At 44.0% G+C, this 16,491-nt stretch overlaps 1 protein-coding gene across 1 annotated transcript in view; it reads left to right on the plus strand.

Moving 5' to 3' along the window:
• MEIS1 (Meis homeobox 1) overlaps positions 1-15,805 on the plus strand; it is a 152,182-nt gene extending 136,377 nt beyond the window's left edge. The window contains exons 12-13 of the mRNA XM_077134410.1: positions 194-4,416; positions 15,704-15,805. Of these exons, the coding sequence (XP_076990525.1) occupies positions 194-477 (284 nt within the window). The 3' untranslated portion in view covers positions 478-4,416; positions 15,704-15,805. The remainder of the gene's footprint in view (positions 1-193; positions 4,417-15,703) is intronic.
• Positions 15,806-16,491: the final 686 nt, after the last annotated feature.

Raw genomic sequence — 16,491 nt, forward strand, 5'->3', positions numbered from 1 at the left:
GCCATAAAATGAGAATTTCCAGCATGATGTTTCTCACTTTATTTTCTTCTATGTGAATTGAAAAGATGCTTTTTGAAGCCATGCTCCCATCGTCGCAATGGTCCCTGGCTTTCATAGTATTGTCATAACCGGAAAAACGCTGTTGCTTTTTCATAATATTGCCTTTCTGTTTCTTTCTTTTGAATTTCTACAGGGCTGCAAAGTATGCCAGGGGAGTATGTAGCTCGGGGTGGTCCAATGGGTGTGAGTATGGGACAGCCAAGTTATACCCAACCCCAGATGCCCCCCCATCCTGCTCAGCTGCGTCATGGGCCCCCCATGCATACGTACATTCCTGGACACCCTCACCACCCAACAGTGATGATGCATGGAGGACCGCCCCACCCTGGAATGCCAATGTCAGCATCAAGCCCCACGGTTCTTAATACAGGAGACCCAACAATGAGTGGACAAGTCATGGACATTCATGCTCAGTAGCTTAAGGGAATATGCATTGTCTGCAACGGTGACTGATTTCAAATCATGTTTTTTCTGCAATGACTGTGGAGTTCCATTCTTGGCATCTACTTTGGACCAAGGAGCATCCCTAATTCTTCATAGGGACTCTAAAAAAAAGCAGGAAATACCAACCGAAGTGAATTTGGGGGACATGCTAAATAACTATATAAAACATTAAGAGAACAAAGAGTGAAATATTGTAAATGCTATTATACTGTTATCCATATTACGTTGTTTCTTATAGATTTTTTAAAAAAAATGTGAAATTTTTCCACACTATGTGTGTTGTTTCCATAGCTCTTCACTTCCTCCAGAAGCCTCCTAACATTAAAAAGCCTTACAGTTATCCTGCAAGGGACAGGAAGGTCTGATTTGCAGGATTTTTAGAACATTGAAATAACTATCAGGCAGAAGAGTCTTTCTTCTCGCCTAGGATTTCAGCCATGTGCGCTCTCTCTTTCTCTCTCTTTTCCTCTCTCTCCCTCTCTCTAGCCTGGGGCTTGAATTTGCATGTCTAATTCATTTACTCACCATATTTGAATTGGCCTGAACAGATGTAAATCAGGAAGGATGGGAAAAACTGCAGTCATCAACAATGATTAATCAGCTGTTGTAGGCAGTGTCTTAAGGAGACTGGTAGGAGGAGGCATGGAAACCAAAAGGCCCTGTGTTTAGAAGCCTAATTGTCACATCAAGCATCATTGTCCCCATGCAACAACCACCACCTTATACATCACTTCCTGTTTTATGCAGCTCAAAAAACATAGACTGAAGATTTATTTTTAATATGTTGACTTTATTTCTGAGCAAAGCATTGGTCATGTGTGTATTTTTCCATAGTCCCACCTTGGAGCATTTATGTAGACATTGTAAATAAATTTTGTGCAAAAAGGACTGGAAAAATGAACTGTATTATTGCAATTTTTTTTTTTGTAAAAGTAGCAGTTTGGTTTGAGTTGGCATGCATACAAATTTACTAAGTGGGATAAGCTAATTATACTTTTTGTTGTGGATAAACAAATGCTTGTTGATAGCCTTTTTCTATCAAGAAACCAAGGAGCTAATTATTAATAACAATCATTGCACACTGAGTCTTAGCGTTTCTGATGGAAACAGTTTGGATTGTATAATAACGCCAAGCCCAGTTGTAGTCGTTTGAGTGCAGTAATGAAATCTGAATCTAAAATAAAAACAAGATTATTTTTGTCATGCTGACTCTACTGCTTGAAGAATTTGTTACTGCCCCCCAAATTTTTAATGATTAATGCAGTAAATATAAAAATTAATTGTAGCTCCCCCAAGGCCTATATACTTGAAAATTTTAGCCACAAAGTAAAGTATTTAATGATAATCCCTGATTTCTTTAAGCTGGTTTAATGAACTCCTAATATCAGCAAATTTAAGGCCTGAGGACACTAAACTAACTGTAGACTCACATTACATTCAACAGAATTACTCATCTAACATCAGTGAAATTATTCTTGCACATAATGGGGAATCTAAGTTGCAGAGTTAAGTTCTTACTCAGGGTGTTACCTAGGATGAAAAGTATATGTACATTAGGAAATTAACTATGTGAATTGAAGAGACTAGACTTCAAAATCTAATTTTTACAAATGTGCTGTATGTTCTCATTGGCTAAGAACTGGTTATTAACCAATTTTCCAGAACAGCTGTACAGAATTTCTGCATTGCAGCCAGTTAAATGGTACAAAATAACATGTTGAAGCTAGAATAGCTTATAATTTTATTTAAATAAAATTGCTGCTATAAAAAGTGCTTTCCAAAGCGAGGGAAAATATACAAATATTTCAATTAAGCCAAATTGGCTTTTAAAAATAAGCCTTTTAGCAGTGATTGCTTTGTAAACAAAGGATGGGTCAGAGAAGGCACCTTAAACTCAAGACTGACATTCCGGCCTGTGTCACCTTATAAACCCACCCTGAACAATTCTATTTTCTATTTCAAAAGAGAAACCAGCTGTTGGTTGAGTTTACTGGGTGACGTGTGATTGACTGACTCACCTGCTGGAGCAGCCCTGCCCATTCTCACCTTTTGTTTATGGGGCCTCGTTTATAAACACACGGAGGTGTAGAAAGAGAGCTGGGCTCAACCTTTAGCAGCCTTCTCCTGCAGCCTTGTGCTTTCCGCCGCCTGCCCCCAACCCCTATATATGAGATTGTTTAAATTTCCCATTTTGACCCAGGGGCAGTTTTTCCTCTGCCTAAATAGTCCATATTAATGAAATCATTCTGTTTTCCTAGGCGGTTACTAGCAGTTAGCAAGCATTTATTTACTTTAAAAATTAATAAACTTTATAAACTGACCATCCCTTTGCCCCCTCCTCCCCTAGTTCTTGCCAGGGTGAGTGGGTTATATTCAGCCTTTTTTCTCAAAGAGGCTTTTGCCGATGGGGGGGGGGGGGGGGAAGAAAGGAGAGGAGGAAGGGCAGGGGAGAGGGGAGAGAGAGAGAGTGCAGGGGAGACATTAGGAGATGAGAAAGGTACGTACAAGACAGGAAAGGAGTAGAGAAGATGGGAAATAGGCAGAATCAAGATCATTAGCATGGGGTGAATTAGAAAATTGAAATAAACTGTGTTCTTTCCATGTATTTCCCCCTCCATTTGACGATTTTGTGAGAGCTCTGCTGTCTGCCCGCCTTTTCTTCCTCTGCCTGGACACCACCCCACCTTGTCGCACCCTCCCCCACGCTATTTTAGCTTTCCCCTTGTAAATTTCAGAGCCAGTTCAGAGGTTGAAAACACTTATCTGAAAGAGAGAAATAATAGAGGCGCTTGGAGTGTTTTTTATGTTTCTTAAAAGGCAAAAACAAAACGCCCTCCTCTAAACGAGGGCTCACAATTATACCTGCTTTTTATTGGGGCGGGAGGGGGGAAGCGCTGGCTGAATGAGACGATTTTTTAGTATGACTTAACATTTTTTCCAAAAAATTTCAAAGTGTTCTACCCTATCATATTTAATCATCTGTAATTATAACACATTCAAAATGAATAATATGCCTTGACAGTATTTTTATTGTTATTGTTCATTGCACGATGTTCGACTGCTTTAGAAGCACAGGAAAGAGAAGTAAACGCGCTACAAATGGGGAATTACCCTCGTTTAGCATTAAAATTCATTTAGATAAAATTGCCACAAACATTTAAATGGGAAGATTAGTTCCCCCTCACGCCTTATTGCACTCGCTCAATGGTTCCGTTAAGAACATTTTACACGTTGGAAATTCCGTCTTCTCAGACGGCTTGCTGTTTCCTAGTTACCCACATTCAAAGCAAAGGCAGCGGCAAAGGCAGCCGCGGCAGCAGCAGAAGAAAAAAAAAAAAAACTTTTGGCAACTGGTCTGCAATTCATCGGCTGCGCGCCCCGGCCTCGCCTCGGCTCGCTGTAAGCCGCGCTTTCCCCACCCCCTCTCCTTCTCCCCTACTTGTAATCTGCAGAATGCTGTCCTTGAGAAAACAAATTGTTTAGTTGTATAGTATTTGGGTACAATGTTAAAATACAAAGAAATATCAAGAAGCCAGTCTGCCCCTCTCCGGGTCTCCCATCTTTCCATTCTGTTTTGAGCTCAGGGTTTATATGAATGTGCTGAGTTTTTCATACCCTTATCCTGAGCCCGCAAGGCACGTTTCTGGGGTTTTCTTTGCTCTCAGGCTATTTCCAGGAACTTCGCCGCTGCATCTTACTTGTTTAGTAATGTGTGAAAGAATTAGTTTGAAAAGTCCGTGCAACGTCGTCTAGTTTCTCCCTCCCCTTTTCTAGCCTCTCTCTGTCTGCAGATTCTCTTCCTCCCGCCCTTCCTTCCTCTTCCCCTCTCCTCCTCCTCCCTCCGCAGAGCCACAGGAAAAGAGGAATGTCGGCTTCGACTGCCATCTTTTGGGGATTTGGAAAAACGACTCGGTAGGAAACGGAGGAAGGCGGAGACTCTGGGCGGTGGGGGAAACCCCCTTATTATCCTGTGTCGGAACTGGCTCCCTTAATCTGATGCTTAAATATTTGATGTGGAAAAATTACCCATAAAATTAGTTACTAACAATTTCAAATTGAAATCACTTATCGAATTATAAACGCATTAAAGCTGTATGGATGGTATTAGGAGTTTCTCGGGAGGCAGCGGGTGTCTCCTTGCAGCAAGCCCAGCCCGCGAATTTCACCCCAGGCAGAGCAGGACCTCTACGGAGCCGGAGCCGGGGGACCAGGGCGTGGAGGGCGGCGCAGCAGCCGGGACGACGGGGTCCGGGCCGGGAGGACCCAACGCGCGCGCGCGGCCAGGCGGAGACGGAGACTCCAGCGGGTTCATCTCGTGGGGCCGGGAAGGAGCGGCTGTGGGAGGCTCCCACCTCGGGGCGGAGGCGCCTACCGGAAAACTTCACAGTGAAGTCGAAAGACTCACAGTGAAGTCGAAACATTCTGAATAGGCAAAAAACACAAGTTCTGTTCCTCCACCTCTCTTCGGCAGCTCGCAAGGGTGCTCAGACTTGGCGCTCGGGTTTTGTTGCTGTGTGCAGCGCCCCTCAAGCCTTCGGCCGGGAGCCGGAGGACACATGCAGCTGGCCTGGGGCTGGGCCAGGTTCTGCACCCGGAGAGAAAATTCCCGGGGCCGAAGTGGCGGCTGCGCAGAGCTGGAGCCCAAACGCTGCTGCTCCCGCTTGAAGCTGTTGTGCTAGGTTCGGGCCTGAGTTCCCATTAGCCTCTACCCGTCCCCCACACCCCCGCACCTCCAATCCTGAAAGCCAAGTTTAAGAGGGCTGCTGACTACGTCTTTGAGGAAGGGTCGCCTCCGGCTCTGTGCAGAAGGTTGTGTAGAGGCCTCTTCTGGAGGGCTCAAGGCCCCCTTTCCCGGAACTGCTCCGGGGGCTTTGGGGTGGACTCGAGTCTTCGTTACCGACTCCGCCTCGTCGGGTCGGGGTCTCCCGAGCCCCGTGGTGGCTTCGGGAGCCTGAAATAGAGCTCTTGGGGCGCAGGGGTCACTTGGGACCCGGGCAGCGTCCACCAGGCGGCCCGCGAGTGCCGCGCTCAGGATCCACAGCGGGGGAACCGTGGGCAGCACGCCAACGCCTGGGGCAGTCGCTCCTCGGAATCACTTTAAAGCCTCTGCAAAGTTTCCCCTAGCTTTCAGATCCCTGCAGGCCCTGGCCCACGAGAAGGCAGTAAAAACCGGACTTCAATGCAAAGGTCCCGGGTAGGCGCGCTTGAACGCCTGGTGGAGCGACGTGGGTTTGGGTACTGGGGTGTCTTGCCTGGTCCGGACATCTCTCCCACTCCCCTGTCCTGTGCCACCCCGGGCGCCCACTGACTCTCAAGTGGCCTATAGCATTCAGGGTGGCCCACATTGCAGGGTCTTAATGGTAATATTAGGGCTCGGGAAAGAGCGGGGAGTGGGAGAGTTGGAATGGTGGTGGTGGGAAGTCAAGGGTCTAAATGGGGTGGGGGGTGGCTGACAGTGAAGGGAGGGGAGTTTCCCTCTTTCCCCCGATCTGCCAGCTAATACGTTTGAAACCTTCTCTCTGAAGGCGGAGCTGGAAGGAAAAACAAACATTTGAGCAATCGGTTCACCAACACTTGAGCTTTAGAGTCTTTGCCCTGCGAACGGGTACTCTAGGGGGCTCTGGAGCGGTGGTGGCATCTTTAGGCCCTGCGTTCTGGCGGGCAGCGGCCAGAGTTCGCTCTGCCTGCGCTGCCTCCAGCCCTCCCGGCAGGCTCAACCCACCGCGGGAAACCCGAGCAGTGAAGCCCTGGAGAAAAGGGATTTAGTTTTAAGCCAGTCTCCAATCGATCGGGTTGGTAATTCCTAACCTGCCCACTCTCGAACACACTCACCTTTACCCTAAAGCATTAAGTTCATTAAGCGAACAATGATCTTAATCTCCAGGAGGAAAACGAGTCCTGGGACCTCGCCGACTGGGGAGCAGTGAATAAAGTCACCTGCGTAACGCACCGACCCGGCGGGCTCCTCCCGGAGGACTTTAATGTGGCCCGGCGCATAGCGCGGGGTTCCTGAGCTCCTCTCCGGGAAGTGCCCGTTAGGGGTCAGGAACTCGGGGTCTGTTGTCTCCTGGTTGGCTACCCCCCTTCTAAACTGGGATTGCGCTCGCTCTCTTTACTCCTCCTCCTCTTCCTTTTTCCTTTCTTCCTAGGCCCCCCCACACACCTCCGCACTCTCTTCCACCTCTCCTCCCCCAAAGTGGCGCGTTCTCCTTCTCCACTGACTATCTGTAGGCTCTCCTGCCTCACCCCCGCTGTAGCCGCAGGTCCCGCGCAGCAGCCGCGTTAACCCAAAGTCTGTTTAGTGCCCGCCTTTCTCACCCACCTTGCAGGATACATGTGAGTGGGATCGCTCAGCGAGGCCCTTGTGAAGCCACTTACTGAGAGCGCACTGGGTTTTAAAAGATCTAGATGTCTCGATTAAGGGGAGATTCCTGCACCTATTGACAATTCCATCCTAAAGAAACCATCCTAAAGAAACCCCTCGCAATCTTCTGGGCCCCCACCCCCTTGGTCCCAAGCAGCATCTGGTAACCCGGAGAGATGGAGATGGAGGCAAGCCACGCGCCCCAATCCCCTGACTGGCCGACTCTCCAGGCGCCAGCTTGTTTTGGAGCCTCAGTTTCCACTGGGCAATCATGAACGCGGGGAAATCACAACGCAATGGCTTTGTAAACCTAGGTTCCCGACACTCCTCGCTCCCAATCTGATTTTCAGGACGTGCATTTTCAGGTAGTCCTAAACTGTGAACAGCGAGCTTTGTGTTATCTAGTGGGGGTGGGGATGGAAGGGGAGGAGACTCCCACTGCCCGCTCCAGTCTTTAATGTCTGAAATAACGAAATGCCTGTGTGGCAGCTGCTACTAGAGCCAAAACTAACTCTTTGGAAGACGGAAAAGAGTGAAAGGCAAAGAAAGACTGTTCATTTTTTTTTTCCTTTGGTGCCGTTTGGGATGTCATCTGTTTCCTTGGCGACTGTGTTCAGCCCCCGGAGCCCCTGGGCTCCTGGATTGTTAGGGGGGAAAAGCATGCTATTTCTGCACCGTCATTTATCACTGTCAGCGCATAATGATTCCCCTTGCAGCCCCTTATTGATGTTTGTAATTGCATTATCTCATAAAGGAGGATGATCAATGAAACCAAGCCGTGCATTCTGGGGTCAGAGGAAGCCAAAGTACTGTTTGTCCCCTTTAATACAACAAGTACTCATTATCTTTAGGTCTGCATTCAAAAAATGATCTGATCTCGGGCTGACCCTGTCGGACATCCCAACACTTTCTAAAACGCGGTTTGTGTAACCTTTTGCTTAAATGCTAAATCAAGTACCTGTCTTGCATTTCAACGAAATAAGAGCTAAAAACTGAATGAAAAAAGCATTTCTCCATTTCTATTTCTTCCCCCTCCCCCCCCTTTTTTCCGGGAAGGGTGCAATAGTCTGAAGACGCCCACGATTTTGCGCTATAACTTGCTTCTCTGTATAATGTAGGAAAAAGGCAACTCCCATCAACAAGGGACCCAGGTTATCTAATGAATGAAAAAAATTGGGGGTGTGAGGAAAAAAGATAAAGGTATTTGGGAACATTTAACAAAGTCGGTACTAAACAATCAGAATAATACCACGTCCGGTTTAATTAAGAGCTATAAACTGAATTCCCCGTGATTCTGCCCTTGCTTCTCCTTTTTACAGAATCATATCTCTTCGGTTTAGATAAATGATTTTTGTGCTTGTTCGATTCTCACAACAACAATAACTAAATCAGTTAAACATTTTGTATCTAAAATCGCCTACAAACTCCAGCATATAAAAAGAAGTTCATTTAGTCTGTTAAGGCAAGTATTTAGTTAAGCAGAAATGTCCCAGTAACATTGAATGGAGTTCATGTAATCCCATGAAAATCAAATCATCTTGTTGCACTGAAGTAAATGAAGAAATACAAAGGAGGAAAAGTCCAAGTGTAATTTTAAACTAAATGCATTATTGGACTGTCACAGTGAAAACTTGATTGTTTAGCTGGTGGGTTGTGTATGGGGTGGAACATCAACTTTGGCACACATTTAATTAAAAGGTTTTGCAAAGGAAACATGTATTCCAGGTTTGGTTATCATTTTAAACTTGTGCAAAAAGGAGAAAGGGAGAAAATTCAAATTCATAATTTCCAGTAAATTCTGGTGAATAACTTTCAGAGACAGAGTAAGGAAATATCTTATTTTAAACATTGCTAAGTTGTATCATCAAAAAAAGTTTCAATCTTCTGAGGATGAATTCCCCCATCTTAAAAAGAAAATAAAAGAAAAAAAAGAGGATTGAGTCCAGGTGTTTAAAAGGTCCAGCAATAAATTTGAATTAATAATATAAATCAATTTTTAGATAAAAAAGACCTAAATGAAAATCTTCCTCAAAATAGTTGAGAAAATGAGTGGTTAAATAAGAGTATGCCCCGATAACTGATACCTTGACATACAAGCTTCAATAGAAAGATAACAAAACAAAGAGCTAAAATACTCCCATTTGGAAAAAGAACCCCAATTATAAAGTTAAAAAAGTTTTAGCTGTGTTGAACCATCACTTCACTTTTTCTCTAGAAGGGAGTTCTTCATTAAATAGTATTTCCCAGAAATCCTTTGCCAAGTCACTTTGATATAATACATGTTTTGTATTACTTAAATATTCTGGCACTTTCGGGCTTTGAAAATTCTCAAACTGGAATGAATATGCAGCCACACATATATTTAATATAAATGATATCTTGTTAGCATAAAATATTAAAGGGAAAATAAAACTTTGGGCTTTGTCAGTTGAGATAGAATTTTTTAGCATAATACTCTGATTCTCAAAGCACACAAATGAAATCCCTTGATTTTAACCAATCAACACAAGTCTTTATCTTATTTGGCCCAGGATCTGGCATTTTGTACGTTTTCTATTTTTAATATTTAGTGTTATAGCCCACGGTTAAAATAATGAAAAATTAGTCTCGTTTCAGAAATTATTTATTTATGGAACGAACATGATTAAAACATAAACACACACACACAAACTGCAGCTGCAACAGAAAAAAACTTGATTTACGGTTATTAAATCTTTGATCGCCATGTTAATGTTTCTTTTTCTACCTTTCATTTGCATTTTAATCTATCGAATCTTTACAATTTTGCTGCCTCCTATTTCAATGATTGATTACAGATCTGAAATAAGGAAACCCAAGCCTGGCTTTTCTTTTCTTCTCTTTCTTTTTCCTTTCTTTCCCTCCCCTTCCCCCGGGTAGATATCTGAAACTTTCTCTCAATACTAATGCAGCAGACAGGACAAATTAATTCTGCTTTTTAAAATGTCAAAGATATAAATAAAAAGCGTATTCTGTCCCAAACGTGAATATTTTCCCAGCCTCTTGTTTTCCAGTCATAAAAGATCATCCCAGCAAATCGCAAATAACAGCAAAACACACACACGCACGCACATACAAATACACACACACAAACGGCGGCGTGGATATTTTAAAGGACGTGTTGTTTCTGCGTTAAAGAAAGGTGAGAAGTTCACTGTCCCTTCATTATCAGTAGCCTCACTGCGGCTTCGCTCTCGCTCACACAGCATATTCAGAGGTTGGGTGCCGATCTATCTGTGACCTAAGTCACACAAACAAACAAAAACAAGGCTGTTGTTAAGTCGATTTCTTGGGACAAGCAGGGTAAAGACAAAAGGGGAAGCGACGCAGGTCTGTTTGTTTTCTTTTTCCAGCTTACCACTGCCCTTTTGCCCCTTTCTCCCCCGCACCCTCCCACACTCCCTCCCCGGATTTCTCCGGCTCGGCGGATGAGTCGGTCATTTGCTGACCGCTCTGCCCAGACGCGTCACTTTTCGCGCTGGCGTGAAAGCAAGTGTGGCGGTAGTTTTGGAAGGCGCCGGCCGGACGTAGGCTGGGCTCAGCCTCCCAGTGGGGCCGAATGCCCTTGGGGCTCTGCGAGGCTCTGGCCCGGAACAGATTGCGCCTCGCGTCTGACTGGGGGGTCGGGGCTGGATGAGCAGCCGCGTAACCGACAGTGCGCCGACCGGGCGAGACCCAGGTGTGCGAGCCGAGGCCGGGTGGGCGTGGGCACGGGCTCTCCCGCCAGCCCGCCCTTATGGAAACCGCAAAGGCGCGCCCCCCGCCCCCCACGTCTGTTCCCCGGGCCGAGCCTCCTTGGTGGGGTTTCGTGCCCGCAGACGCTGTGGCGCCCGCAGTTGAGCTGGGACCGACTTCTGAGGCGGGTCCAGGTTGCTCGCGTCCGCATGTGGCGCACTGTGCCGCGCTGGGGTGGGGGGTGGGGACCGGAGAAGTGAGAGGGATGGGACGCCCCAGAAATCGCCCCGTGGGCGCACGTACGGTCCAGAATCCGGGTGTGAGGGCCGTGAGAGGGCGAACTGACCCAGGAGGAGCCTCTCCGACTCGGCCTTTGGACTCGGTGCGCACCCAAGGGCGTGCCCACGCCGAGGGTACGGGCCATCTCCCCCGGGCCGGGTCACCGGAGTCTGCGGTGCCTCTTTTCTCCTAGCGACCCCGGGGTGGCTGCTGCGAGGGAGGCGACCTTCGTTAACATGGGCGCACAAAGCGGTGAAAACAGAGAGGGGAAAAGACATTTGATCCGGGCGGACCCTTTGTCTTGAAGCAGATTAGGCAGCCTAGAATAGGAGGGAAAACAGAAAGTCTAGACAGGAAAACTTATTGTGTTCACAAAGTATAGAGATGAACCGAGCCGTCTGGTATCTCAAGGGGTGAAGATAGATCCTTGTAGACAAGTAAGAAGACAAGACTGAGAAGATTTAAAGTGAAAGAAACGGCAAATTATTAAGAAAGTAACAGTAAGGTGTCCCATACACTACAGTTTTATTGTTGGGTAGTAACTACCCGATTTATTTATTGCCAGGGCTATATAATAGAGATAATGACCACAAACTCAAGATAAATTCTTAGGCGCCTAGCCGGTCAATTCTTTTTTATTTAAGAGAGCGAGCCTGAAAGGTGAGCCTCATCTCCTGCCCTCCTGGAATATCTGTCTTGCTTTCGACCATATTATAAGCATGACATGCAAATAAATAAGTGCTGCTGGGTCTGTGTGGTTAGGCCTGCAGGATTTATTTCAGGTGAGGGAAAAACATACACCGAATATGAATTTCTACAGGAGCCGCGGTGTGATTCCTTTTCTCTCAGGTTCAGCCGTCCTCTCCTCCCGGTCTCTCCCCCCTTTCTGTGGGAGCAGAAACGTCCCCTGATAAAAACAAGCAAAACCAAAAAAACATGAACGGATCATCCTCAACCCTATTCCTTGACTGATGGGCCTGGGGAGTGATGGGGGGCAACGCAAAATGCAAAACGCCTCCCTGAAGTAGATTGATTTGCTAGGACTGCTTAAAGGATTCTTGCTGATCCAGGGAAGGGTGTGTCGTAATTATGACCTCCGGTGTGAGTGTGTGTGTGTGTGGGGGGGGGGAGTATAGAAAGGATACTAATATCATTCTGAAATACTCAGAATGGTCAAAAGTTTGCTGCCCCCGAACTGGTATGGGTCCTCCACCTGTCAGCCTTTCTTGGCTCTCAGTTTTTCTTCCCGGGATAAACACACCTATAGTCAAGTGAGGGAATTAAGGATGACCTTGCCTGCTGACTGTCAAGGTCAGAAGGGAGCGGGCAGACTCAGGTGCTGACGCCACCTGACGCAATGGCTGCGCTAATGGTCCCGGGGCTGGCCTTTCACGAGGCACGAGGCGGCCTCCGCGAGTTGACCTCCTCCACCTGCGCTGCGCGACAGCTCGCGGACCCCGAGGCTGCCAAGATGAAGTCAGCATCCTCTTTTCGATATTCTTTTTTTTTTTAATTCCTCGTTTTTCTGAGAAAACTCTTCAGACATATAGTGTTTCAATATTACAACAATCACATATTCAGAACTTTCTTTGATCAATATTGGCCAGAAAAAAAAAAAACAAAACAGAGACACTTGACAGTGAACTGTGATGAAAAAGACAGAGGCTCAGAGGAAACCGGAGGGGCGGACCGGGTGGGGGAAGTGAGGGAGAAAGAGGGCTGTGTGTGTGTTTGGGGGGGGGTGGTAGAGACCTAAAGACCACGCGAAGTAGAAGTGGGGGGCCGGTAACGAGAGAAAGAGGGGAGTTAGGAGCGAGAGGGAGCGAAGAGGCTGCCCCTGGTGTTTTCTGTGAAGGATGATATTATGAGGCTGAAAGCGGGACAGTCCTCGTCAATCTTTTGCAATATTGGTGTCATTCAAGCACAACTTTATCTTTGAACCAGAATATCTGTTTCAATGATTTCCATAAGCACATAAATTACAATCTTCAGAGCCTTCAATATTTCTTTCCGTGCTTTATTAAGTGTTATTGCAGAGGCCATTTATGAAGTGAATGATTCAACTTTTAATCTTTTGAACATTAAAGTGTATTCCACCGAGTTTCCTTTTCAAAATAATCTAAAATAACAAAAAGAAACTAAGCTCATTACATGAAAAAGTGACAAGCGTTTTGCTCTCAGCCTGGCAAGTTGCCTCACTCACTTCAAAGGATGATAAACTAATTGTTTCCAGAGTTTATAAGTAATTAAGCTATTATTTGAGGAATTTATGTAACAGTTTTATTCATGCCAGAACTTTCTATTTAGAATAGCCAGACCAGTCTTCAAAAATATAAGGATTTTAATAATTCAAAAAGTCTCTCCTTATTGTTAATAATGAGAATCATTTTTATTTTAAAAGCATTGAAAAAAGTAAGCAAATACAGCTTTCTTCTAGAGTATGTGATAAGTGGAGGTCATTATGTATAATTAATGCTGAAAGGAAAATGAACATGTAATGGCTTCCAAAGTCTAAAACATCTGTAACTATCAAGTTAAGTTTTAAAAAGTTATTTTTTAAATCAGTCATCTTTATTTGTCTAAATATATCTGATAGGAATATATATATCTGGTGCCTTTCTAGAATTCCATATAGAAAGTTAAAAATCTGAAATAATTTTAGTATTTTTAAACCAACTTTTGGTGTCTAGGCAACAAGCATTAATGCCAAAAAATGTTGAGTGCTTGAGTTTCTCAGATATAAATGTACTTATTGACCCATAGATTAAAATGAAGAGAATACTATTTAAAAACTTTTGAAATATGCTAAATTGAATCAAACGGTATTTTTATATTTCAACTCATTTGGTCATATTTAAATAATTAGATCTGCCCTAATTGAAACAATATTAATTATTATTAATTAAAGGAAAAAGTCTTTAAAAGGAAATGATTACTTTGTAAAATTTAGTAAAATATATGACACTTTTAGTTTAATAGACATCCTTAATATGTAATAATTAACTATCTTAATATACTTTTCCATCAAAATGGTATCATCTCTGTTCTTTGTCTTTTTTTTGAAAAATGTTTTGTTGTTCATGAAGAATTTCAAAAATAATAGAATTTTCACATTAGAGAGAGAAAACTTTGAAGACTACCAAGACATCAATGTGAAAATCCAAGTAAATGCCAGTAAAATCTTATTCAAAGTAAAATAAATTTTCTGGAAGTTGTTAGAAAAAAAAATAAGTTTGAACTGGCCCAATATCCACTCCTCTCACCGAAAAAATTAGGAGTCCACTATAACAGTCATTATAAGAGAAGGAATTTCAGCATAAAAAAAAAAATTAAATCACAGTACTTGTTTCAAGAAAAATTCCTTCAAAGCAAAATACTGGAGTTTGCGAGTAATTGCATATAAAAGGCTCTGCATGTCAGTCAGTGTTGTTTGGTAGAATCTATGTAAACTCTGGTAATTTATCTCTGTCATTGAGTCACAATGTCTGATTCAATGTTTGCTGTAATATGTCCTCTTTATTCTAATTGACCAGCATTGCATTATTAAAAACAAAACTAAGTGACCTGGTTAGTAGCAATCCAATCCCAATCGTCGAGCACCCTGCGATAATTGACCTTTCGGACACCAGGCACACTTGGATTCACTTTCGGACGCTTAGTTTTTAAACTGACTTCATTACAGAAAGACAATGGTGACTTTGTTGCAACTGGCACCTGCAGTATTTCACACAACACATGGGTCATACCTTGCCAAGTCAACTACCACCACGATTCACAGGAGAGCAGGAAGCCAATTCTAGGCAAGTTCTCTTTCTTTTTCTTTTTGCTTGGGCAGGCACCGGAAATCAAACCCAAGTCTCTGGCATGGCAGAGGAGAACTCTGCCTACTGAGCCACTGTGGCCCGCCCTCTAGGCAAATTTTATAATTTGAAATAGCTGTCATGATTAAGGAGAAATGAATTCTTTTGCACACTCCTAAAGAGACTGTTAGAAGCTTGTTTTCTAGTTTTCTTGAGGTAAAAATATTATGCCATGTTAAAAGGTGCTGCAGTTATACTGGTTAAGGATTTTTTTAGTACGCTCAATTCAAGATGTCCACAGCAATACACTCCAGGTAGAGAAATGCTGTTTCACCACATCTACACCCTACTTGAAAAGGGTTGACTGGTGTAAAGGCTTGTCAAGGGAGATACAGGCTTTCCAGGTTTCATGATTAGTAATCCTGACTCTGTTGCTAGAACACCATGCAATTTACCACCCCCCCCATTTCTTTCCTAATCTCTAAATGGTACTAATTTGTTTCTGCTAGCATTTTGCAATGCAGAATGTGGTAAAGAAATGCTTTAAATTATAGTGAATAAAACAATAAAGTCTCTCTCTCTAAAAGAATTCCAGATATGTTTTCCTGGGGAGTGCTAAATCCCAGGAAAATATCATTCTGTTCTCAAAGTTCTAAATGTCCCTTAGAATTCTAAGATTCTTTCCTTCGATTTTCCCGGCCACCAGAAGTAATGTGGCAGGGCCTTATTGTTCTAAAGCATTTTCTGGGAGTAATTAATACCTTTATTGATTAAGTTCCTTCATGAAATAAAAGGTGACTTTTCCACCAAAGACTGGACTGTAATCCAATAGACTGATAAATAAAAATGATATGTCCCCCAAAGAACAGTAAAGCACAACTACTAGAGCACCTTCTCCTCTCACACCTCCCCTGTTTGAGAAAATCCATGAATTTACTTGTTTTCATTAAAATTCTGTGTTATTATAGCCTGGATCTTTCCCTAAACCCTTACACATTTCTAGTATATTACATTTAAGGTAATTTTCTTTCTTTCTGTCTTTTTTTTTCTTTTGCACGGGCAGGTACCAGGAATGGAATCCAGGTCTCCAGCATGGAAGGCGAGAACTCTGCCGGCTGAGCCACCGTGGCCCGCCCTCTAGCATATTACATTTTACGCTTTTTAAGGCTGAAATAATTGTGTGTGTGTGTTATCATCGTTCTGAGTATCTACTGTATATTGGACACTGAGCAGGACATTGGAGTACTGAGAAGAACATGACATTGTCTCTGCCCTCAGCATGTCCAGGCAGGGGGGAGTAAGTTGAGGCAATCACAATAGCAATCCATAGCAATATACACAGATGCTGTAGGAACACAAAAATTTAACTTAACTACTTGGAGCCAGTGAGCTCCCAAAAGCCTTTGTGATGGACTATGGTGAGGGGGAGTGGAGATCAGGAAAAGTTTCTATATCAACCAGAGTTCAACCAAGAAAATAGAAAGCACTCTGAGTGCCTACGGAGAAGGAATTTAATGCAGGGAATTGGTTACATAGAAGACAAGAATCTGTAAAGCCAACAGTGTGATAGTGAGGCAAACCAGAGGTGAACACTAGCAGGGAACTGTTTAGCACCCCTAATCTGGAGGGATGGAAGAAGGAGGTGAGGTTAGTGGACCCCAGGTGTCCAGATCACCTGGTGGAAGATATAACCAGGGCAGTCATGTCCAGTGTAAGCTAGAGCTATATAGCTATGGAAAGGATAAGAAGGGGAGAAATATACTGGATTCTTCCTTTTACCCTCTAATCTCTCATAGTACCTCTTCTTCGCTAAAGCCAGCAAAAAATCAGCTGATGCAGAACGTGGGAAAC

The sequence above is a fragment of the Tamandua tetradactyla genome, chromosome 17 (genome assembly GCF_023851605.1).
Source record: "Tamandua tetradactyla isolate mTamTet1 chromosome 17, mTamTet1.pri, whole genome shotgun sequence".
Lineage (NCBI taxonomy): Eukaryota > Metazoa > Chordata > Mammalia > Pilosa > Myrmecophagidae > Tamandua > Tamandua tetradactyla.